The sequence below is a fragment of the Molossus molossus genome, unplaced genomic scaffold (genome assembly GCF_014108415.1).
Source record: "Molossus molossus isolate mMolMol1 unplaced genomic scaffold, mMolMol1.p scaffold_m16_p_14, whole genome shotgun sequence".
In the NCBI taxonomy this organism is placed as follows: Eukaryota; Metazoa; Chordata; class Mammalia; order Chiroptera; family Molossidae; genus Molossus; species Molossus molossus.
Window position 1 is genome coordinate 762,793 of NW_023425349.1, and position 23,324 is coordinate 786,116.

Sequence of the window (23,324 nt, forward strand, 5' to 3'; positions counted from 1 at the left end):
AGGCTGGCAATGGGCCGCAGTGACCATGTCCTGGCTGTGATGTTCGCGCCCGGTTCTCAGACAGTGACCCTCGGTAACAGCACGTGGGCTCTCGATGCCAGTTCTTACAACTGCATGTGACTCCACAGTTACCTCAAAATACAGTTCAATTACTGAAGACAGTCTGCAAATCTACATACTAGTAGTAAACACCTGGAAATAACATTTTAAACACACCACTTACAGCAGCATAAGAACGGGTGGAACATTCAGGGTGTAAGGCCTGCGCACTGAGAACACAATGTGCGGCTGAGAAGTCTGAGGAAAGCAGGTACATGGAGAGGTGCCGCTGGTTCATGAGCAGAGCAAGGGCTGGGCGACAGAAGGGGCCCCAAGGGTGGCATCCAGGTGAGACCCCGCAGGGCTCAGCCCTCAGCATGAGGGCTGCATCTCTCTGCTGCCGAAGTACAATTTCTTACACACAGCCATCCAACCGATTGGAGGTTACCCCATTTCAGGGCTGAAGATGCTCACGCACGGGCCGATTAGAGGCCTAACTTGTCTGCATGCTAACTCATCGAGTATCCTGGAAAAGCCCAACAATTTATTTGGAAGAAAATAAAAAGATTAACGAAAGCCAACACCACATTCAATCCACCAACAACACTATTCAAAAATACCTAACTAAAAATTACAAAATGTGCAAGAAATCAAAGACTCCCCAGTGAAGAGAACTGGCCAACGAGACTCCACGATGCCAAGGCTACGGGACCAACAGGTGTGAACGCCACACAGCCAGCAGCACTGCCAACCCAGGGAGGAGGACAGACGCCCAAGAGGAGCACAGTGGACTCTAACGGTGAGCCACGGTCTCGGCAATGAACTCTCAGGCAATGACACTAACAGCCACCCAGACACACGGAAAGGCCAGAGGACTGCAGACGGGCCACAGGAAGCAGTGGTCTGACGCATGATCCTCCCACAATGGGAGGAAGAAAAACATACACATTTGAAGAAGTCGTGGCTAAAAAATGCTTTTTGCCAAATCGTTTCCAAATTTGATAAGAAACATAAAATAGTTGAACAAGGAAGCCAATGGTAAGCACAAACAAACCAGACCAAAGGACAACAGTCAAACTGCTGAAAAGGAATGATAAAAAGGTCTTCCAGAAAGACTTTCAGTCAAAGTGGAGGGTAGGTAAACGGTATCGTGTCCTCCCACAACCACATCAAAGTTACAACTAAACTACAGAACAACCATCATTCAAAACCGCCTGAAATCAAGATGAATGGAAGTCCTCCAACTACGGAATTAAAGCAGCAGCCACATGGAGACTGGTAGAAGGGCAGAGGCAGACAGGCTGCTCCCACATCCACGTGTGGTGGATAAAAATCAGGAGGATACCTTAGCTGGGAAGGTCCTCCCTGAAGAATGAGGGGTCCCCGTCCCACACCAGGCACCCTGCACAGGGTTCCAGTGCCAGGAAGAGAATCACCATCACTTCTGGCTGGAAAAACCAGCGGGAACTGAAGCTCAGGGAGACTGAGGCGGCTGGAGCCCAGGCAGCTCCTTAAAGGGCCCGTGCACGGACTTATCAGACTCTCTCCCTCTAAGCTCAGAGGGAAGGCAGCTCGAGGGGCACCAGAGACATACAGGGAAGAACTGAGCTGTTTGGCACTGGAGCAAGGGCTGGAGAGGGGGCTTTCTCCGGGACAAACGTGCTGTCAGAGGCCTTTGTTCCTTTGGTGAGCCCTTCCCTGGGACGGCAGACAGTCGCCATATCTGGGACTCCAGCAACCTGGCTCACACTGGTAGCCCCGCCCTGGTGATTCCCTGAAGCCCTGCCCCACCCAGCTTTCAGGCCCACCCAAGCTATTGCCAGTTGCTTAACCATAGGATTGGCCTGTCTTGGATCCTGCTTCAGGTTTTCCCAAATTCTTTCAAACAAGCAATATCTGGTCTCAAATAGCCCCATACCTCTCATTAAGTAATACACAGAAACAAACACAAAGAGGCAGCCAAAATGAGGAGACAAAGAAACAGGTCCCAAATGAAAGACCAGAACAAAACTCCAATAAAAGAACTAAGCGAAATGGAGATAAGCAACCTAACAGATGCTGAGTTCAAAACACTGCTTATAAGGATACTCAATGAACTTAGTGAGAACCTCAGCGAACTTAGTGAGGGCCTCAAGAGCATAAAAAAGACCAGTCAGAAATGATGGATGCACAGTCAGAAATGAAGGAGGCACTAACTGAAATAAAGAATAATTTACACAGAATCAATAGTAGAGTAGGTAAAGCCAAGGAGCAAACCATTGATTTGGAATATAAGGAAACAAAAAACACCCAATCAGAACAGCAAAAAGAAAAAGGAATCCAAAAAAATGAGGAGAGTGTAAGGAGCCTCTGGGACAACTTCAAGCGTGCAAACATTCGCATCTTGGGGCTGCCAGAAGGAGAAGAGCGAGAACAAGAAATCAAAAACCTGTTTGAAACAATAATGGCAGAAAACTTCCCTAACTTGGTGAAGGAAACAGACACACAAGTCCAGGAAGCACAGAGAGTCCCAAACAAGATGAACCCCAAGAGGCCCACACCAAGACACATCATCATCAAAATGCAAAAGGTTCAAGACAAAGAGAGAATCTTAAAAGCAGCAAGAGAAAAGCAGTTAGTTACCTACAAGGGAGTTCCCATGAGACTGTCAGCTGATTTCTCAAAAGAAACTTTGCAGACCAGAAGGGAGTGGCAAGAAATATTCAGAGTGATGAGAAGCAAGAACCTACAACCAAGATTATTCTGTCCTGCAAAGCTGTCATTTAGAATCGATGGCCATATAAAGAGTTTCCCAGACAAGAAAAAGTTAAAGGAGTTCATCACCACCAAACCATTATTATATGAAATGTTGAAGGGTCTTTTTGAAGAAAAAGATAAAATATATGAACAAACAAAATGGCAAAGAATACATATCTATCGGCAATGGAATCTATAAACAAAATGAACAGGCAGAACAGAAACATTCTCATAGTATAGAGAACATTTTGTTGGTTGCCAGATGGAAGGGGGGTTGGGGGAATGGGTGAAAAGGGTGAAGGGATTAAGAAGTACAAATTCACTGCTAGACTGACAAACCTCAAAGAGAAGGGGGTTGGAGGGTGGGAAGAAATAAACCAAAGAATTTATATGCATAACCAATGGACACAGACAACAGTGTGGGAAAAGGCAGGAGGGAGATGGGAGTGGGGAGGAGGGGTCAATGGGAGAAAAATGAGGAACATCTGTAATACATTCAACAATAACGATTTAAAAAAAAAAAAAAAAAAAAAAGGTCTTCCAGCAGGCAAGAAGAAAAGCCGCAGCACATGAGGTCAGAATTTCAGGTTTCTGGTTAAACACTAAGCCAGCCAGGGAGCAATGGAGCATCGTTAAACTGCTGGAGAAAAAACCATTCTCCTAGAATTCTACAGCCAACACAACACCCTTCAAACATTCTCGAACAAACAAAAGCCGAGAAAATTAGTCACCAGCAGGAAAGCACATCGAAGAATGTTAAATGCTGGTAGGGCAATGCCCTCACGTGGAAATCCATCTACAGAGAGGAACTATGAAGAGGAACCAGAAGTGACCAACATGTAAGAAAACACGAAAGCATTTACTATCTCACTTAGAATTTTTGTTAACAGAAAACTGAATGCTTAAAGCAAACATGGTAACAACATATAACTGGCTTATAACATCTGCAGAAGCAGAATCTGTAACAGTAGCATCAAGGGGAAACGTAATTAACTAATACAATTTACACAGCGTGGAATAATAAGACTTAAAAGGCAGACTAATGAAAGATGAACACTACAAGCCCAAGAGCAAACACTGGAAAAGGGGTGAGGGGAGGGTAAAGGTATTAAGCCAACAGTGGAGATGGTAAGGATAGGAACCATAAAGAGTATTCCACTCAGCCCTAGCAGGTTTGGCTCAGCAGTTACAGCGTCAGCAAGAAGACCAAAGAGCCACGGGTTCGATTCCAGTCAAGGGCACGTACCTAGGTTGTGGCTCAGTTCCCAGCCCTGGTCTGGGTGGTGCGGGAGGCAACCAGCTGAGGTGTCTCTCGCATGTCAATGTTTCTCCCTTTCTCTCTCCCATCCTCCCTCCCTCCCTCCCACTCTATTTGAAGATAAATGGAAAAAAATATCCTCAAGTGAGGATTTAAAAAAAAAAAAAGTATTAAGCTTAAAGAAATGCAATTACAGAGACAAAAGGAACAAACAAAAAAAAGGGAAAAACAGAATAAAGGACAGCATGATCCAATTAAAGCAAAATGAATCGATGGTCTAAACACACTAATAAGAAGACAGAGATTAGGACACTGATAAAAGTAAGACCTGGTTATCTGGCATCCATGAGAAGCCACTGTAACACGTTTAAAGCAGACAGGCTGACTGCACCATGCAGACCCCAGACAGAAGGAAGGTGGACAGACCACATGCACAATGAACTGAGTAGATTTCGAACAAAAGGACATTATCTTTGTGTAGATGACATGACCTTCTCTATAGAATCCCTAAGGAAGTAAAAAAGCTATTAGAAATAATATACTAATTCAGCAAGTGTGCAAGATACAAGATCAATAAACAAAAACAAACTGTATCTCTCTCCAGTATCAAAGAGCAAAATGAAAGAAAATAACTCCCTTTGAAATAGGCCCAGCCGGTGTGGCTCAGTAAACTGAATGTCATCCCATGGACTGAGAGGTTTGGGTTTGATTCCCAGTCAGGGCACACGCCTGGGTTGTGGGCTCAATCCCCAGTAGGGGGTTTGTAGGAGGCAGCCGATTCACGTTTTTGTCTCACGTCCATGTTTCTCTCTCTCTCTCTCCCCCCCTAAAAAAATCAATAAAAACATATTTAGAAATGAAAAAAGAAGTATATATGTATGTATTACTTAAGAATATATTTAGCCCTGGCCAGTTTTGCTCAGTGGTTAGAGAGTCAGCCCGCAGTCCAGAGAGTCCCAGGTTCATTTCCTGCTATGGGCACGTACCTCGGTTGCAGTTTATCCCCGGCCCTGTTTGGGGTTGTGCAGGAGCCAGTTACTCAATGTGTCCCTTTCACATCGATGTTTCTCTCTCTCTCTCTCTCACTTCCTCTCTCTCCCTCCCACTCTATCTGAACAAAAAATGGAAAAATGTCCTCAGGTGAGGATAAAAAAAATATATATATACATATTTAAAGAAAAAAGCCTAAGGCTTGTGCACTGAAAATCATGAACATTCTTGGGAGAAATTAGAGAAGACCTAAACAAATAGAAAGACACCACATTCATGGATCAGAAGACATGGCATTACTGAGATGGCCACGCCCCCTAAACTGATGTCCAGATTCAACACAGCCAACATCCATTTGGCTTACCTGCAGAAATTGACAAGCTGATCCTAAAATGCATATGGCAAGTCAAAGACCCAGTAGAGGCAAAATACTAAAAAGGAAGACAGAGCTGGAGGCCTCACACACCCCCTGCTACACTCACTGCGGAACAGCAGTGATGAAGAGAAGGTGGGAACCATCAAGGGGAGACACGATCCACAGCACAGAACTAGAGCCCAAAACAAGCCCTCACCCTGACAGACAGCTGGTTCCAACAGGACTGGAGGACAATTCCATGGGGAAGAACGGTCTCTTCAACCCGTGGCACTGGGACACCTGGATTCCCACATGCAAAAGCATGAGCTGGACCCTTGCCTCCCTCCATTCACAAACAGGAACTCGAAGTGGACCACACACCTAACTGTAAGCATAAAACTATAAAGCTCTACAATACAGCATCAGCATACATCTCTGTGACCTTCTATTAAACACATTGTTGACCGCTCACTAGCTGACTCGTAAAAAAGTTTCTCAGTTTGTTGATACTGATGAGACAAACAAAAAAATCACATCAGAGAAATTACTGGTCAACGAACCCTTTAGCTGAAGCTCCAATATTTTCTAGAACTATGAGCAGAATGAGATTCAAGCAAATTCATGCATTTTTCCATCTTAGTGATAATTCACAAAAGACATCTAATAAAGACAGACTGTATAAAATTAGGCCTCTATTGGATTACTTTCTTCCAAAATTTCAGTCTTTGTATGTACCTAAGCAGGAGTTATCCCTAGATGAAAGCGCAGAGAAACCACATATATTTGCAAAACATGTTGCGTACCATTACACGTAGGTGATTGCTATACAGTATACCACACCAAAAAAAATTACTAAAATATATAATATGTACAAAATATAATATGTAGCAGATAATGTACAAAGTTTCATTTAAATTCATGATGTAGCCCTGGCCGGTTTGGCTTAGCAGTTAGAGCACTGGTCCAGAGAGACCCGGGGTTTGGTTCCTGCTACGGGCACGTACCTCGGTTGCAGTTTGTCCCCAGCCCCAGTTGGGATTGTGCGGAAGGGCAGCCAGTCGATGTGTGACTTTCATGTCAATGTTTCTCTCTCTCTCTCTCTCTTCCTCTCTCTCCCTCCCACTCTGTCTGAACAAAAATAGAAAAGTGTCCTCGGGTGAGGATAAAATAAAATGATGAATGAATAAATTCATTATGTATAAATAAAGTATACCGAAGTTTATTTAGATTGTTTCACTTTCATACTCAATTACGAATAAATAGCCAGTGACATGAGATAACTTCTGCGTAAAATTGCCGGTCAATAATGTGTTAAGCAATGATTTCTTAGATGTTACACCAAAAGCAAAAGAACTAAAGAAAATTCAGATAAACTGGACATTAAAATTTAAGACTTTTGTGCTCTACAGGGCATCATCAAGAAAGTGCAAAGACAAGCCACAGAATGAGCGGAAACACCTGCAAATCGCGTATCTGATAGGTACCTGTATGGATAACAAAAATCAATAAGCAGTCTTAAAAACAGACAAATAAACTGAATGGATATTTCTCCAAAAAAGATCCACAAAACTGTCCTGGCCGGTGTGGCACAGTGGTTAGAGTGTTGGCTGGTGCACTGAAGGGTTGTGGGGTTCGAGTCCAGGGTTGCAGGTTTGATCCCAATCCCCGGTTGGGGTGCATGGGGGAGACGACCAATCCATGTGTCTCTCACATCTATGTTCCCCTCTCTCTCCCCCCACAGCTTCCTCACTTCCATTCTCTCTATCAAGCCTGGAAATATCTTCGGGTGAGGATTAACCAAGAAGGTGGCTAATAAATGAAAGATGCTCAACATCATCAGGGAAACGCAAGTCAGAACCACCAGGACGGTGGTGTCAAAGACAGACAAGGACTGGCGCCGGTGTGAGGTGGAGAACGAAGCCCCTGCAAGGCTGAAGGGGTGAGAGCTAGAGCGGCGGCTGCTCCAGCCTCGGCTCGCGGCAGCAAGTGTGGGAGAGAAGGGCACCTGGCCTCATCCACCTCCGCTGCTTTTAGAAAAGGCCGTGAGGGGGCAGATGGGTGTTTCCCAGCTTCTAGTGTCGTCCCGTCCATCCGCGCACGCGTCATCGTAGTGCTGCGAGAACATGCAGCGCCCTCGGGACCAGCACCGTGCCCCGGTCTGTGATCGGTGAAGCACCAAGGGGCTCTGGCTGAGAGACGCGAATGAGGCGGTCAGACACCTCCCTGTGACCACTCAGTCTCACACTTCCGGTGCGCTGAGCATTCGCTCCCCACTCTTGGAGAAGGCCTCTCTCTCTCTCGCTCTCGCTCGCTCTCGCTCTCGCTCGCTCTCGCTCTCCGGTGGACAGTGTGTCTGGGAAGGAGCCGCCTGCCTTACCTTCCTCTCTCAGCAGCTCGGTCTTCATGCAGCAATCCTGCTTCGTCTCCCCCTTTGCCGGAACTGCCTGCTAAAGAGAAACAGCTGTCAGTCTGGTCCCTGTACAGGCAGACGAAGCAATTTGCCGACATGCCTCCTCTGAAGAGTCCACCTGAATCAAAACCAAGGCACAGGCAGTGATTCACCACAGGGGGACTGGACAGCTGGGGCCTCCAGGAGGGTCAGGAACCCCGAGGGACCCACACCCCACTGGACTACGGAGCCACGCTTTAACAGGCAGTGTGCCTGTGTGTTGCTCACACAATTAACGTCCCCACTGCATGGCTGTTACAGAAATGCTACAAATTACTTCAAGTGTACCTGCTGACAATAATCCACCTAAGTATTTCCACATCAACAACCTGTGAAAGTTACAGAAATGGATACAGGAAGTAACCCTGGATCCCCCAAGCCAGCCTACTATGTGAAGGCGCGGAATACACAGGCCTCCAGGAACAGCTGTAAGACGCACTCTTCCTGGGGGAAGGTCAGCCTCCATGGAGACGTGACCATGACACAGAGGCTCTGCCCGGGCTCTCCCAGCACAGTGTGGCCACCACGAGCCCACTGAGAGCAGAAGGAAAGCTCCCTGCCCCTCCAGGGCCCGGTGATGCCGAGCCTCCAGGTCCCACTGACAGCTCGGAATCCACAGCCATCGCTCCCATGACATTCGTGTAGCTTCTGCAACGTGTTCTCCAGAAGACGACAAACGCTCTCAGAACTGTCTTGCTGAACCTCGAGCTCACCGCTAGTCGCTTGAGCACCAAGCATTCCTCCAACAGCAGCGGGGTGCCCCCCTGCCACCTGCACCAGGGACCCACCCCGAGGACACGCCCTCTTCCTCAGCACTCCCAGAATGCTTCCACAGCAGCCTTTCCGGACAGAACTGACTTCTCCCTTAGGCACACGCCCTCTCTGGGCGCAGGCTCGGCCCACTCCCTCCTGCCCGGAGCGCCCCCTGCAGCCCTTCTAGTAGTTCCCCAGCAAGCAGGAGGGCCTGGCTCCTGGAGACACCTGCACAGGCACTTGGGGCGGGGCCTGTCACTGCCTCTCCCAACACTTGAGGAGGCCACTGGCCACCCAAGGGGAGGCGTCGGGGAGGCATCAGGGAGCCCAGGGCCCAGGCCAGGCCAACAGCAGTGTCTGCACTGTCAAAGGACCCTAATCAACAAAGGACACCACACGACAGAGACCTCTGCGCTCAAACCCATTTGTGGCCCCTTTCAGGAATGTTGCAGATGCCTACCCAAGTTCAATTCAGCAAGAAGAAGCAGACACATGTTCACTTCGGAGAGTGGGATGCTGTGAGGGAGTGGAGGGGCAGCTGGCCAGGTCGGGGAGCCCCTCCCAGTGGCTCTGTAGTCACAGGAAAGGGGGGCCTATTGTCTGTCCAGTGGCTGCCCCTTCTACGAGCTCTGTCTCCACCACAGCTGCCAGAGGAAGCTGGGATCTGGTGCAAACACTATGGAAAGTCCAGAGGCTCAGCCTTCCTCCCAGAAGGGGGAGAGCACTTCCTTCCAGGGCTCAAACCTGGACGCTTCCCTCCTGTCTTCATCATGAACAGCAAAGCCACAGGGCCTGGCCTCTGGTGTCCCTGGTGTCCCCTCCACATCCTGGACCCTGCCTCCCTGTCTGGTTACCCCTTGCTGGCCTTCCATCAGACACACCACCCGCCTATCTGTCTGTCTGTCTGTCTGTCTGCCCGCCCCACCAGCACTCTGGGTTCTGCAGGAGAGACCTTGTCCTGACGTGTCTCCACCGTGTCAGCAGCGCCCGGCGTGCAGAAGCACTGAGTGAGGATGTGGCAGGAGAGCGAACGGGGCCATGTCATCGGGACTGGAGGGGGAAAGGCTACGGGTGAGTGAGGGGCAGGCCTGAGCTCCACTGTGGGTCTGCTCCCCACACAGCTCCCCGCCTGCTCTGATGGAGTCTCTGGAACATCCTGGGTGCGAACGAGAATCTGCTGTTGAACAAAAGGAAGGCCAAGACGCACCCACTGGACCTCATGGGCGCAGACAGAGCCTGGTAGCAGCTGGGCCCACGAGCAGAGCAGGAGGAGCAGACACCTCCCGAGTTCAGATGCTCTCGTGGGTGAAGGTACCTGTATCTAGAGAGAGGGAGTACGGTTTTCACCACCTTTACAAAAGGGTCAGTGACCTACCAAACCAAGAAGTGTTAAAGGTGGAACATGTAGCCCAAACTTGCAGCAAAATCCTGTTCTGGCAACAAGAGAGCCAGCAAGACCACTGCGGGGACCTCAGCCCTGCAGGCTCTCGCTCTGCTGAGGCTGCGGGAACCCTGACAGCAACAGGTGGCACCGGCTAGGCCTCTGCTTTGGGAGAGGAGCCTCGCAGACGGCAGATGAGGGCTCTGAGCTTAGCTGTGGGACACCGCAGGGAGCAGGAAACCTCCTGAGAAGCCGCCCGCCGCGGGCACGAGCTCTGCCGCAGCAAGGCCACCTGGGCAGCCACAGGCACACGCTGCACACCACTTCCCAGGACGGGAGTTGCGGCTGGGGGGAGGGTGCTGATGGCGGACATGCAGGATGAGTTAAGGACATGTTGAGCCCTGGACATGCTCCAATGGGGGGCACATCACAAGAACACGGAAAAGCCTGAAGGGGCACCCACTTTCCAAGTCCAGGAGACCTGCACCCGACTGGGAGTAGGTTCAGGGGAGACAAGGTATGCACACGTGTGCGCGCGTGCGTGCCACTCACAGGATAGCATTACTTTCACCCACAGGTAGACATTTCTCATTTGTCACTTAATAGGAAGTGAGAATGCATCAACTATAATTTGTCATGATACACTTAGCTTCAATTTTACTACATCTGATCCTATGCTTTCTAAGACAGCCTCTGTGCTACGCAAACACAAATTAGCAAGGACGGGTTCTGGGAGAACTCGCTCCTCTCAGGAAGATGACTTCCTCTGTGAGGGCTGTCAGCCGTGGGCCTCCTCGGAAGCAGCAGGGCGCCAGGCAGGTGCAGGGCCTGGGGCGCAGAGCAGGCACCCCCAAGGTCCAGCCCAGTGCCTGACCCAGCAGTGCACACACGGCTGGTTTTTTTGTTTCCAATGAGCAATGGCTAGCAGCTGTGACCACAGAAATGCTGACCCCGCCCCTCAGAAGGGTTAGATATACTTCAGATAATCTGCATTAAAATTATTCAAAGAGAAGCCCAAGAGTATTTAACCGATTTTCTCAATTTATATTTTAGAGACATGGAAAAAAGAACCAGGCCCTCCTGCCCGTTCTACTGGGGCCTGGCCCTGGGCTCTCGGAAGAAGAGAATCCCACTGCTCCTGCTGCCTGTGAGCCCAGGAGGGAGGCCCTGTGCGAGGGGCAGGCCCCAGCCCAGCCGGGGTCGGCCCACCTCCTCCAGGCGAGGCCCCTTCAGCCACCCGCTGCCCGGCTCTCTCCGCCGGCCATCTCCCAGGAAACAGAGTGGCAGTCTCCAGGAGGCTGCCACCCACCACGGTCGCTCCGGCCCACTGAGGACAGCACGGACGCAACCCGCCCCGTCCCCTGTGACCACAAGGCTGGGCCGAGACAGTCTGTACCATCTACAGTGATACATCTACAGTAGTTACCTGGAAGGGGTCACTTTATTGCCTTTTTTTTTTTTGGTTAATCCTCACCCAACGATATTTTTTTCCATTGATTTTTTTTTCCTATTTATCTTCAGATAGAGTGGGACGGAGAGAGAGAAGGAGAAACATCGACCTGAGAGGGACACGTGAATTGGCGGCCTCCCACACAACCCCAACCAGGGCCGGGAACGAACTGCAACCGAGGCATGTGCCCTTGACCACAATCAAACCTGCAACTCTTTGGTTCGCGAGCCAACACTCCACCACCGAGCCAAACCGGCCAGGGCTCCACTAATTTTTTTAAAGAGAGTGGAAGGCCTGGCTGATGTGGCTCTGTGGTTAAGCGTCGTCCATGCACCAGTTCAATTCCTGGTCAGGGCACATGCCCAGGTTGTGGGTCCGATCCCCGGTGGGGGGCATGCAGAAGGCGGCCAGTTGATGTTCTCGCTCATCAATGTTTCTATCTCTCTCTCCCTCACTTCCTCTCTCCCTAAAATCAATAAAGAAAATTTTTAAAAATTAAAGAGTGGAAGGGGGGGAGAGAGAAACATCAATGTGAGAGGGAGATACATAGATCAGCTGCCTACTGTATGATCCCAACAGAGACCAGGGATTGAACCTGCAACCCAGGTACATGTCCTTGACCAGGAATCGAACCCAAGCCCCTTTCGTGCATGGGCTGGCACTCAGCCACTGAGCCCAGCGGCAGGGCTTACTGATTTTCAGTCGAATGTCACAGAGCACAAGGTTTCCAGCAGAGTCTGAAAGAGCCAACAGCACTGCACTGCTCTGCACCTCCCTGAGGAGGAGAAGCGAACCCACACCAACAAGCCCAGGTGCCAGCGACCACCTCAGCAAGCGCCTCTGCCGCGTCTGTGTCCCTGCCGGGTCCCCGCACAGGCTGAGGTGAGAGCTGCCACACAACAGTGAAAGCTTGTGAGCACCACTGTCCGAAAGGAAACCCAAAGAGAACGCAGCCACCCCCCATGGGTCTCTGGTCCCTCCCAGAAAGCCTGTTGCTCCCTGGGTGACCAAGCTGCTGAGCCTGGCTACACTCGGCTCCGTCTCCAAACACACAGCAGTGCAGCCGGGAAACCAGAGCCGCTCAGGGCCTCCCACTGCTAGCCCGCAGCCGGCTCCAACCAGAGCGCCCAGGAGGAGGGCACGAGTCACCACGGACTCCAAGTTGCATCCAGGTCTGGTCTCCAGGACGGAGTGCTGGGCCCCACAGCACCCCACGGGGACTGGCCAGCCCATGGGGGTGGAGGGGCAGACAGGAGGACACCTCATGACACTCGTCTGTAAGTAGGAAGGCCAGACACTGGAACAGCCTGGCACGTAGACCTCAAACTCTGCTGTCTGCACCATGCCAGCTCTGGGCTCTGCACTTGGGGCAGAGATAGAACCTGGGGATGCACTGGGAGGAGGCCTGTCCTCTGGCCCTGGAGGTTGCCCAACTATTTCCTCGACTCCAAACTCCTGCTTCCAGCACCGATGTCAACAAGGTTAACTCTTCAACTGCTACACATACCTTCTGCTTAAAGAAGTCAAAGCCATTCAGAAAAAGACGGAGACAGACTCGGCTAGGAGGCATGACAGCAAACACAGCCGGGGGGGGGGGGGGGTAGGAGAGCGAAGTGAGCTGGCCACGAGCACTTCCTTCCGCCTGAGCATCTGTGTTCAGGCTGTCACGTCAGTGCTCCCACAGTATCTACCTGGGCTGCAAAGACAGCAGCAATGGCGACGAGGTGAGAAGAGGGAGCTCTCTGAACACTTATCTGCATGCAGCTCAATGCCACGTAGTAAACTGACTGATCTTCATGGTCCACGAAGGACCCTGCTTTCCCCCTTCAGAGTTGGCAGGCTGGATGGGAGAGCCCCTGTTCCCCAGAGAGGACCCTGCTCACTGGCCTCTCCGCCAACTCCTCCACTGGGGCCATGTCCAGCAGCCAGCACCATGCAGGCAAGAAGGGCCTTCAGTCCCTGAGCGAGAGGTTTGGTTCCAGCCAAGGCTGGGGGGAGCTCTGAGCTGCCACTTGCTGCTCTCTGCTTTAGACCCCGCCCACCCGAGCCCGGGCCATAGGGCACAGGCACATCCCTGGAGAAGTGCTGAGCACAGCACGGGGCGGCACACTCCGAGCAGGCGCTCAGACCCGAATGCATCTCCAGGCCAGGAAACATCTGAGATGGAGAGCACTCTGTCCACCCCCCAATTGTCAACTATTCTCAACCCACCAGTTCACTAGCTAATTATCAAAAGGGTGGGAGAGAAAGAATGAGCCCTTTCAATGTCTGGTAGATTTCCTTTCCCTCTTTTGTCTTTTTATTTCTTCTCTTGGCAAAAAGAGTAGTTAGTTCCTAAATTTGGAAAACAATTAATATACAAAGTCACCCCAGAATTTACATTTAAGGGATTTTGCAACATCAGAACAAACTCCCTTTCCATCTGCTACTTAACCCTTCCCTGGCCTCTCTCCAAAGAAGACCAAGGGCGCAGGGGATGCCCAGCTAGAGCTCTGGGCACAGAGCGTCCTCGCGTCCTGCTCACAGGCAGTGCGGACACTCCTCAGGAGGTGGGCTCCGCACTCCCCGCCTTCCCTGGACGGGCCACTGCAGCTGCCCGGCCTGAGCCTGCGGCCAACGTCGGCTCCAAGAGGCTGAGGCCGGGCACTGCCAGCAGACAGCCACACACCGCGAGGAGCCTGGGGACAGCCAGGCAGTGGTCATGGAACCCAACACCAGAGGGGAAGGGAGTGAGCCTGCAGGTGACCCCAGCCCCGAGGTCGAGTCTCTGGCTGAGGCCCCAAGCTCACGGGCCAGTCAAGTACTTCTCTGCTCCGGGACTTGCTGGCCCCAGGAGGCCCAGCCGCCCAGCACTGCTGTCCCCAGGCACAAAGTGCCAGGGCAGAGTGGCCACGGACAACTGCAACAGTGCTTTTTTTCCTCCCTGCACCTCAGGGGCAGAGTGAGCACAGCCCAGGCGGGGCCCCAGTCCCCCGCTGAGGAGTAACAGCCATGTGAGCTTCCCTGGTCCCTGCCGGCCTGGGCCACATGGTGCGGCTGTACCACCCCAGAACCTGATCTTCCCAGACGTGTCCCCAGCTCCTGGAACCTGAGGAAACATGGCCCTGCCCCTCTGCATGAAGCCCTGCTGTGTGCTGCCTCTCAGGCCTGCAGAGAATAAAACAAACCCAGCCACACAGGCATCTGTCCTGAGCTGTGCCACAGGGTCTGGCCCTCACTGACTCTGACTCCGACTGTCCTGCCGTGGAGATGTCACGCCTGTCTCTTCTCACCAGACACTGCTTTCCAGTTTGCACATCAGTCTCTTCTGAATTTAGATAGTTCGACGGTCTCAAGCTGGCTTACTGACAAATCAGTTTGGTGACACCTGCCTTCTCTGAGGACCTCCTGCCTGGCCCTCACGAGGAGGGCTCCCGCCAGACCTGCAGCACCTGGGTGGCAATGGATGTGGGGGCACCTGCACCCTTAGGTGCTCACAGGCACCAGCTCAACACGACACTGTGGAAACACACCTTTCCTCACCGGCTGGACATGGACAGCATGGACCCTTCCCTGAGTCTCCTCTGCAAATGGGGACGGAAATGCCCAGACTCCGTGCACAATCGAAACGCCTCGCTGGAGGAGGGCATAGGGCACTGCGGCCCCTGGTGCCTCCCCGAGGCCCAGGCCCAGGCTCAAGCAGGCCTGTCACGATGACTCAGCACCCGAGTCACCCACAAGCAGTGATGCAGTCCCACTCCAGGGCTATGCTCCGTCCTCGGTGGCAGCAGAACTGTCCACCATGTGAGACCAGGCACTCCCGCTCAAGGGGCGGAGCAGGGAAACGCAGTGCCCGCCTCCTCCACAACTACAGCAGAATGACACTGCAGAGCCACCGCCCCTGAGGACCGCCTGAAGACCGGTTGGACAGAGTCCACAGCGAGAAACATCCAGAAGCCACCTTGAGACAAAAACAAAATTAACCTTGTCTTCCTTGTGTTGTCTTTAGGAATGTCTTATAATTATTGCATCCACTTTCCTGTGACATTTGCTCTATCAAATCAATACCTAACCAATTTTACTCTCATTACAGCTAAAGGTGACAAAATATTTTTAATGAATGCTAAGAGTACATTTTAATGAATGTAAGAGCACATTTTAATGACTACTAAATATATTTTAATGACTAAGAGTACATATTTTAAAATTATTTTTTCTTTTTATTTATTTATTTATTTATTTATTTATTTATTTATTTATTTTTATTTATTGCTTTTAGAGAAAGAGGAAGAAAGAGGGAGACAGAGACAGAAATATCAACGAGAGAGAACATCGCTGAGAGAGGACATTGATCGGCCGCCTCCTGCATGTCCCCCACTGGGGATCGGGCCCACAACCTGGGCATGTGCCCTGATGAGAAATCAAATTGGTGACCTCTTGGTGCAGGGTCAACGCTCAACCACTGAGCCACACCAGTTGGGCAAGAGTATATCTTTAATGAATACTAACAGTATATTTTAATGAATACTAAGTATTTTAATGAATGCTAAGAGTACATTTTAGTGAACATTAAGAGTATTTTAATGAATGCTAAGAGCATTACTAAGAGTATTTTAATGAACACAAGAGTATATTCTAGTGAACACTAAGAGTATTTTAGTGAACACTAAGAGTATATTTTAGTGAACACTAAGTATTTTAATGAATACTGAGAGTATATTTTAATGAATACTAAGTATTTTAATGAATGCTAAGAGTACATTTTAGTGAACATTAAGAGTATTTTAATGAATACTAAGAGTATATTTTAATGAACACTAAGAGCATTTTAATAAACACTGAGTACATTTTCTAAAACACTCAGGGCGTCGCTCAGCCGGAGGCACCGGCCAGGTCACCGACAAGAGCAGCACGGCCGTGGCTCAGGAACACATGCGCACACGTGCGCGAGGGACTGGTAACCAGGCGCGGCAGTCGGAAGCCCGGGCAGTGCCTCACCAGGGCAGCAGTGAAGACAAGCAGTGGGGACAGACTGCTCAGAGGATGAACCCTGTGTGATGTGGACCCTGTGGGGACCATGATTTGAACAAACCAACCGTAACAAAATACTCTGATATGACTCAAGGGTGATTTAAAAGACACCCAAAAATTCCTGTAAATTATAGTTGTGAAATGATAGGGTAGCGGTATAAAAAGTCTGCGACTTCGGAAGACGCAAGCTCAGCGTCTGGAGGCAGGCGCTGTGGCACTGCGGTGTGCTTCGAGACCCCGAGACGGAACAAGGGCAGGGAAGCAAGCAGAGGCCACAGGCCGAACCCTGGCAGTCACCACGGGATCGGCTCCTCTCACGGATGACGGTGTCTCCGTTCCTCACAAATTCTAATGGAAGAGCAGACCTTACAGAAGACAGGATTCAGAGGAAAGGACCCAGCCCCCGGGGCAGCACCAGCACTGGCAGGCGTGGCCCGCCTCGCTCACTCCACCGCAGACTGCTGCCTGCCATCGCACACAGAGCCTGCCGTCAGCACAGCTCGGACCCCAGCCCCCCACTCGCAGCTGGGGGCCCTGGGCTGCCCACCCTCTCCCTGCCCCACACTCCCCTTGACTAACATGGGAACCGCACAGACCCCTCAGAGCCCTCTGAAGAAGCCGTCAGGGCTTAAAACTGCATGACAGAGTAAGCACCCAACAGATACCAGTTATTATTACTGTTCAGCACATTTAGTAACTACATCACAAAGATATTTTTAACAACTGTCATGGTCCAGACATCAACTCCTCCTCGTCAGTCAGCCCCCAGCTTAGTGGCTCAAAAGCCAGGTCAGTCTCTGGCTGCCTGTCCCTGTGCCCCCGCAAACCCCGACAGGGCACAGGGGCCTGCACTGAGCCCCTTCCCTCCCCACCACCTCTGGATGCCCGTGTGCCCCCGCAAACCCCGACAGGGCACAGGGGGCTACACTGAGCCCCTTCCCTCCCCACCACCTCTGGATGCCCGTGTGCCCCCGCAAACCCCGACAGGGCACAGGGGCCTGCACTGAGCCCCTTCCCTCCCCACCACCTCTGGATGCCCGTGTGCCCCCGCAAACCCCGACAGGGCACAGGGGGCTGCACTGAGCCCCTTCCCTCCCCACCACCTCTGGATGCCCGTGTGCCCCCGCAAACCCCGACAGGGCACAGGGGCCTGCACTGAGCCCCTCCTCTCCCCACCACCTCTACAACAGCAGTGGCTGTTTCCTTTGTACCCATCTGGGTTGCAGGTTTGATCCCCAGGCCCAGTTGGGGTCAGGTGGGAGGGCAACCAATGAAGGTGGTCTCTCTCACACCCATGTTTCTTTCTCTCTCCCCCTCCCTCCTACTCTATCTAAATATATGTATATATATATATATATATATACACACACACACACACACACACACACACACACATCCTCAGGTGAAGATTTACACACACAACATTTTTTTAATAAATAAAAAGTCTGTGACTGCCACACTGAAGAGCTCTGGTGAGCGTCGGCCTGCGGTCCAGAGAGACCTGGGTTCGGTTCCCGCTAAGGGCACCTACCTCGGTTGTAGTTTGTCCCCGGCCCTGGTTGGGTCGTGCGGGAGGCAGCCACTCGATGTGTCCCTTTCACGTCCATGTTTCTCTCTCTCTTCCCCTCTTTCCCTCCCACTCTATCTGAACAAAAAAAGGAAAAATGTCCTCAGGTGAGGATTAAAAAAAAGAGCTCTGGTGGACCCATTCCCAAAAGAGTGGACAGTCCAGAGCCTGGGCAAGAGGTAGTTGCCCCACTCCATAAACATCTCCTCTGGTCTGCCCTGTCCACCCCAACTCAAATGTGGGACTTCAAGGCCCCCCACGAGCGTGCACACCACTCCACCTGAACAGAGAGCTGCTGGGCCCACACACGTCCACTCCCTCCCCGCCAGCTCCTCCCTGGTGCCCGGGCCTCACTGAACTGGAGCACAGAGCATCCCTCACACTGTCTAGCACACCGGGGGGGGGGGGGCAGACACACCGTGTGCCCTCCCTGTGGTACTTTGGCACCTTGGGCAAGAATATCAGCCTGGTGCTTTTCACAACTCTCATTTTATGCCATTTCCAAGTTCTTCCAGCATCTAGCCCGCCTTCTCATTGTTCTGCCTGTTTTGCATTTCAATAGAATCAGCAATTTCCTGTGAGTTTTAGTAAACTGTGCTCCATTTATGCTTCATGGAAGGAGAACGATTTTAAAGGTCCCATATTCGGGTGAGGGAACAAAACCCATCAGAGCCAAGGAGGCAGGGCTGTGCAGAGGGCAGGACTGCGAGCGGTGCCACCGCAGCAGCCACCCCACAGAATGTGCCTCACACCCACTAGATGGCTCTTATCAAAATGACGGACCACAGCCAGTGTGGGGAGGCCGTGCAGGACCCGAAACCCTCCTGCATCGCTGGCAAGACTGCAAAGTGACGTGGCTACTGTGGAAAACGCTTTGGCCATTTCTCAAAAACTTAAAAAAAAAACAAAAAACTACCCAACCACCAGCAATTCCACTCCGAGGCACGTGCTCCGAAGAGCCGCAAAGCAGGCCCTTGGACAGATGCTCACACAGGTGTCACAGCAGCACCATGCACAGTAGCCAGAGACGGGGAACACTGTCCGCCAGCAGAGCAGCTGTGGTCGCACAGACGGTGACATTCTGACAGCCACCACAGCGATGGCCCCTGGACACGCTGCGCTGAGCGAGACGGGCACCGCACAGAACGGCGAGGCTGTGAAATCCCCTCACGTGGTGGGACAGGCAGACGGGCGACTCACAGAGACCGGAAGGGGAAAGGGACCGGGCACAGTTTCTGCCGAGGTGATGAAATGTCAGAAATAGCTGCAATGTATTTATTGCCACCAAAAGGTAACGCAACATGGTGAAAAGGATAAAAATGTATGTTTAAGTGTGTTTTATCACAATTGAAAAAAAGAGAAAAAGACTGAGAGGTGCCAACCCAGCCGCAGAGATGCAGTCAGGAACTTGGATGAAGCCAACGCAATTAGGACAACTGGAAATGAGAGACCTCATGTACGTATAACAATAACGTAGAAAATGACATCTTGTGTGGCAAAAAAAGGCACAGGGCACAGCAGTGTAACAGCTGACTCACACAGCTGTGTTTGAGAGAGATGCGTGTTGATGCCCCGTGCTGACTGGCGGCTCAGGAAGTCTCGGGAGGAAAGACAGACACTGGCATGCTCGGGAGCGACGGGCCTCCCGGGGCAACCTGATCTCAGAGGCATCATGAAACCTTTCATCATACTTGCGACTTTCCTGTTGATTTTGATAGTATTTCTAAACAGAAAGTTTTACAGACAGAAAAACAAGGAAACGTGTAGAACGACACTGTGTCTTTCTGGAAGGGTGTCCCCCAAACCCCTGATAGAAGCTGCAGGAAAAGTGCTGAGGGACAGAGAGGCAGGGAGGACAGATCTGGTCTGAAAAGGATTCGATTCTCAAAAGAAAAATTCACTTATTATATCTTTTTTTTTTTAATTTAAGGGGAATTGGGAACAATTTTTAAAGTGAAAATTACCCATAAGCCAACTACTTTAACATCTGTGTGTAGCGTATCACTGACACCGAGGTTCAGGGACCAGTCTGAATCTATCTGGCTGGAGCAGAGGCTGCAGAGACCCCGCTGTGCAAGCACACAGCGCCCACTGCGAGCCACCCTGCCACCCACGGGACCCCTCTGTGTGCCTAAGTACAACAGGTTGAATATTACTCAACTCTAGAAGGAAGACACAAATAATAACTACAAATTATTTTCTTAAAGACAACCACGAAAAGATAGGCAGAAGAATTAAACAGGCGTTCCCAAATGGCCAGTAGGCACACTCACCCTATCAGTAAGTGCAGACTGGTACAAAGAGAAAACACTTCCAAAGCTCATTCTGTGGGAACAGTATCACACAGAACAAAGCGAGTCATATATGTAAGAAAACTGAAAATCATGGAAGGTTGGCTTGACATGAAAATCAATGTAATGAATATAAATATATATAGGACAAAAAACACAATAATCATTTCAAAAGATGTAGAAAAAGCATTTGACGAATTCTTCTGTGATAAAAACTCTCACCCTGATCAAGAGCATCTATGAGAAATGCTCTGTGCTCTCCCCTAAGGTTGGGGACCAGCCATGCTGCGTCCACTGAATGCTGAGCATTTGGGGGCCCCCGCCAATGCCACAGGGTGGGGTCAATACCAGTAATAAAAATGAACACCTACCACAATCCTACCACAAATGGTAAACATCTAAGTACATCCCTTACAGGCTTTTACACTGATGGGTTACATAATACACTCGTTTTTCAACTCTTTTTCACTCAACTTGGTAATAAAGACATCTGCATTCCTTTTAAGATATGCAGCACTATATTACATGGCTATACCTCCTCTTTCTAACTGTTATGACCACCACTGTGTGAGCCTTGCACACTCTCACTGGGAGTTTTCAGCCCACCTTCACCCCTCACACGGTCACCAAGTCCTACCCTCCTACATCTGCACTCCACTGCCACCTCATTTTAAGATGTTTCATCCCTAAAGTCACTGGTATTAGAAACAGACTATCAACTCATTATCTAACTCCAGTCTCTTTCCTTTTCAGTCTAACATCTATTCTGCAGTTATCTTTCTAGAGTTGTGATGTTACTATAATCTTCTTAAAACATACAGTGCTTCTCAGGACTGTGAGCTGGGGTTCACGCTTCACAAAGCAGCAAGAGAGGCCGCTGCAATGATCCGGGACAGGGGTGGGGGTGGGGGTTGGGGTGGCACGGACGACAAAGTATGCCCACTGGCCAATCCTAGCCCTAGCCCAAGCCTTTTGTACTTCCCACAGCCAAGAAGAGTTTTTGTGCACTTTTCCAATTCACAGAAATAAAAGAGTATGCAGCCCTTTCTCGTCCACAAGGAGGCAGAGCAGCCTCCCCGGCAGACACAGAGATGCAGATCTTTGTGCAGATCCTGACTAGCAAGACCATCACCCGAGGTTGAGCCCAGCGACACCACTAACGCCAAGGCTACAATCTGAGACAAGGAGGCATCCCGCCTGACCAGCAGCATGTGCTCTCTGCTGGCAGACAGCTAGAGGAGAGCGTACTTTCTCGGACAACATTCAGAAAGAGTCCGCCTGCACTTGGAGCTTCCTCTGAGCGTGGTGTCACGAGCCCTCCCTCCGCCAGCCTGCCCAGAGCTACCACTGCAACAAGATAATCTGTCACAACTGTTAGGCCCCCTGCACCCCAGTGCTGTCAGCTGCCACAAGCACAGTCACCTCAACCACCTTCACCATAAGGAGGAGGTCCCACAGGGCAGCCTTCTGCCTGAACCCTGCAGCTCTGGGGCCTCAGCCGAGTTTCTCTTTTGCTGACTGGAGCAGTAAAAGAGGAATGTGCATCAGAGCTTCGCAGCCTGCAGGCCTGGCCCTTGACAGAGTCTGCGGCCCTAACCTGGCCCAGAGGCAGCTGTCGGGCACACAGACAGCCCCGTCCAGCTGCGGGCTCCCTGAGCAATGCCCCTGGGTCTGCAGCCACAGCCTGTCAGTCTTCAGCTTTCTGTCTTGAAGAGCCAACTCTGCCACAAAGGTCTGCCGGGCCCCCGCGCTCCTCCACTCACGGTCTGCTGTGCTGCGCCCGCCTCATGCCTGTCTCCTAGTCCCAGGTGCCCTGAGCAGCAGGGCTGCACCCTGGCACACAGTGTCCTGTGACTAGGAATGCACTCCACAGTGAGGGAGACACAGTGCAGGCACTACCACCAGCACTCAGGCTGCAGAGCGCGGCACAGCAGGCCGCAGCTGAGCTGGACGTGCTCCTCCAGGCTGAGAAAGACAAAGAAGGAAAGAAAAGGCCCCCCCGCTGAGTCAGGGAGCTTCTGGGGTGTCTGCCAAGTGTGAGCCAGAGCTAGGCTGCAGTGTGGGGGCTGGGGAGGGGAGGGGCTTGCAGAGAGCTGCTGTGCGTTTTAATTGCTGTCATCTTCATGGTCTTCAACAGATGCCGGCAGATTCCAATCCTGCCTCACTTCTCCCGGCCCCTAGAACTGGCTCCTCAGAGCGCGGCAGGCGCAGACAGCAGGCCCCAGGGTGGTGGAGTCAGTCCTCCCGCGGTCCTCACGAGCACTGTCCCAGAGTCCCGGAGAAACGATGGCATTCCAGACGTTCTTCCTGCTGGCCCGTCTCCCCCCGCCCACTCCTACTTCTATGTGAAGACAGTGGGGACTCCAGGCTCTCTGTATTCCAGGGCAAAGGCCATTCTGCTCTGGACCCACGGGCACCGCAGGCTCCTGAGGACAGTGGAGTCCATGGAGGACCCACAGGCACTCTCAGCACAGGCTGTGGGCTACGCAGTAAGTCACCACCCAGACAAGCTGTGCTCCAGGGGGTAGTGTCACGAGACTGAAGGTAACGCTGTCGTTCTGTCCTCTCTATCGATACATGCTCCACACAATCACCACCACGAGAGCAAGACGCCCTGAGGACGGCACTGGTGCCCCGCCCTGGCAGAGGGCAGGCAGTCCTGGACTGGGAGCTGTTTGCGGCCCCAGGCTCCCTGAGGCTCCGGCAAGGGCAAGCGGAGCAGGGGCCACACGCATAGGTGACCCCGACTCAGCCCCACCTCTGATGGTGCAGCTCACTCAGCCCATCCCTCCCGGGGCACCTTCCCCTCTGAAGAATGTGGGAGGTCAGAGTCCTACACCGAGGACAGGGGGAAGCCTATCCCTTTTGAGCAACAACCCCATGTGAAACACCACGAACATAAAAGCAGCTGCAGAGAGGGCGGGAGCCTGTGACCCCGCGAGGGCACGGGGGACATCCAAGCCCAGCACACAGACAACTGTCCGCTGAGCAGAGCTCCTACCCTTGCGAGGCACGCACTCTCCAGCGAGCGAGCAGTGCTGACCT

At 51.7% G+C, this 23,324-nt stretch overlaps 1 protein-coding gene across 11 annotated transcripts in view; it reads right to left on the reverse strand.

The window, feature by feature from the left end:
- The window catches only part of EHMT1 (euchromatic histone lysine methyltransferase 1), a 77,021-nt gene extending 69,196 nt beyond the window's left edge, over positions 1 to 7,825 (reverse strand). For all 11 annotated transcript variants that reach the window (XR_004959475.1, XR_004959474.1, XR_004959473.1 and 8 more), the window contains exon 1: positions 7,756 to 7,825. Coding sequence is in view for 7 of the 11 variants with exons in the window: in XM_036260440.1 (XP_036116333.1) it covers positions 7,756 to 7,783 (28 nt within the window). In the remaining 4 variants the exon portion in view is untranslated. The remainder of the gene's footprint in view (positions 1 to 7,755) is intronic.
- Between the last annotated feature and the right edge of the window lie 15,499 nt (positions 7,826 to 23,324).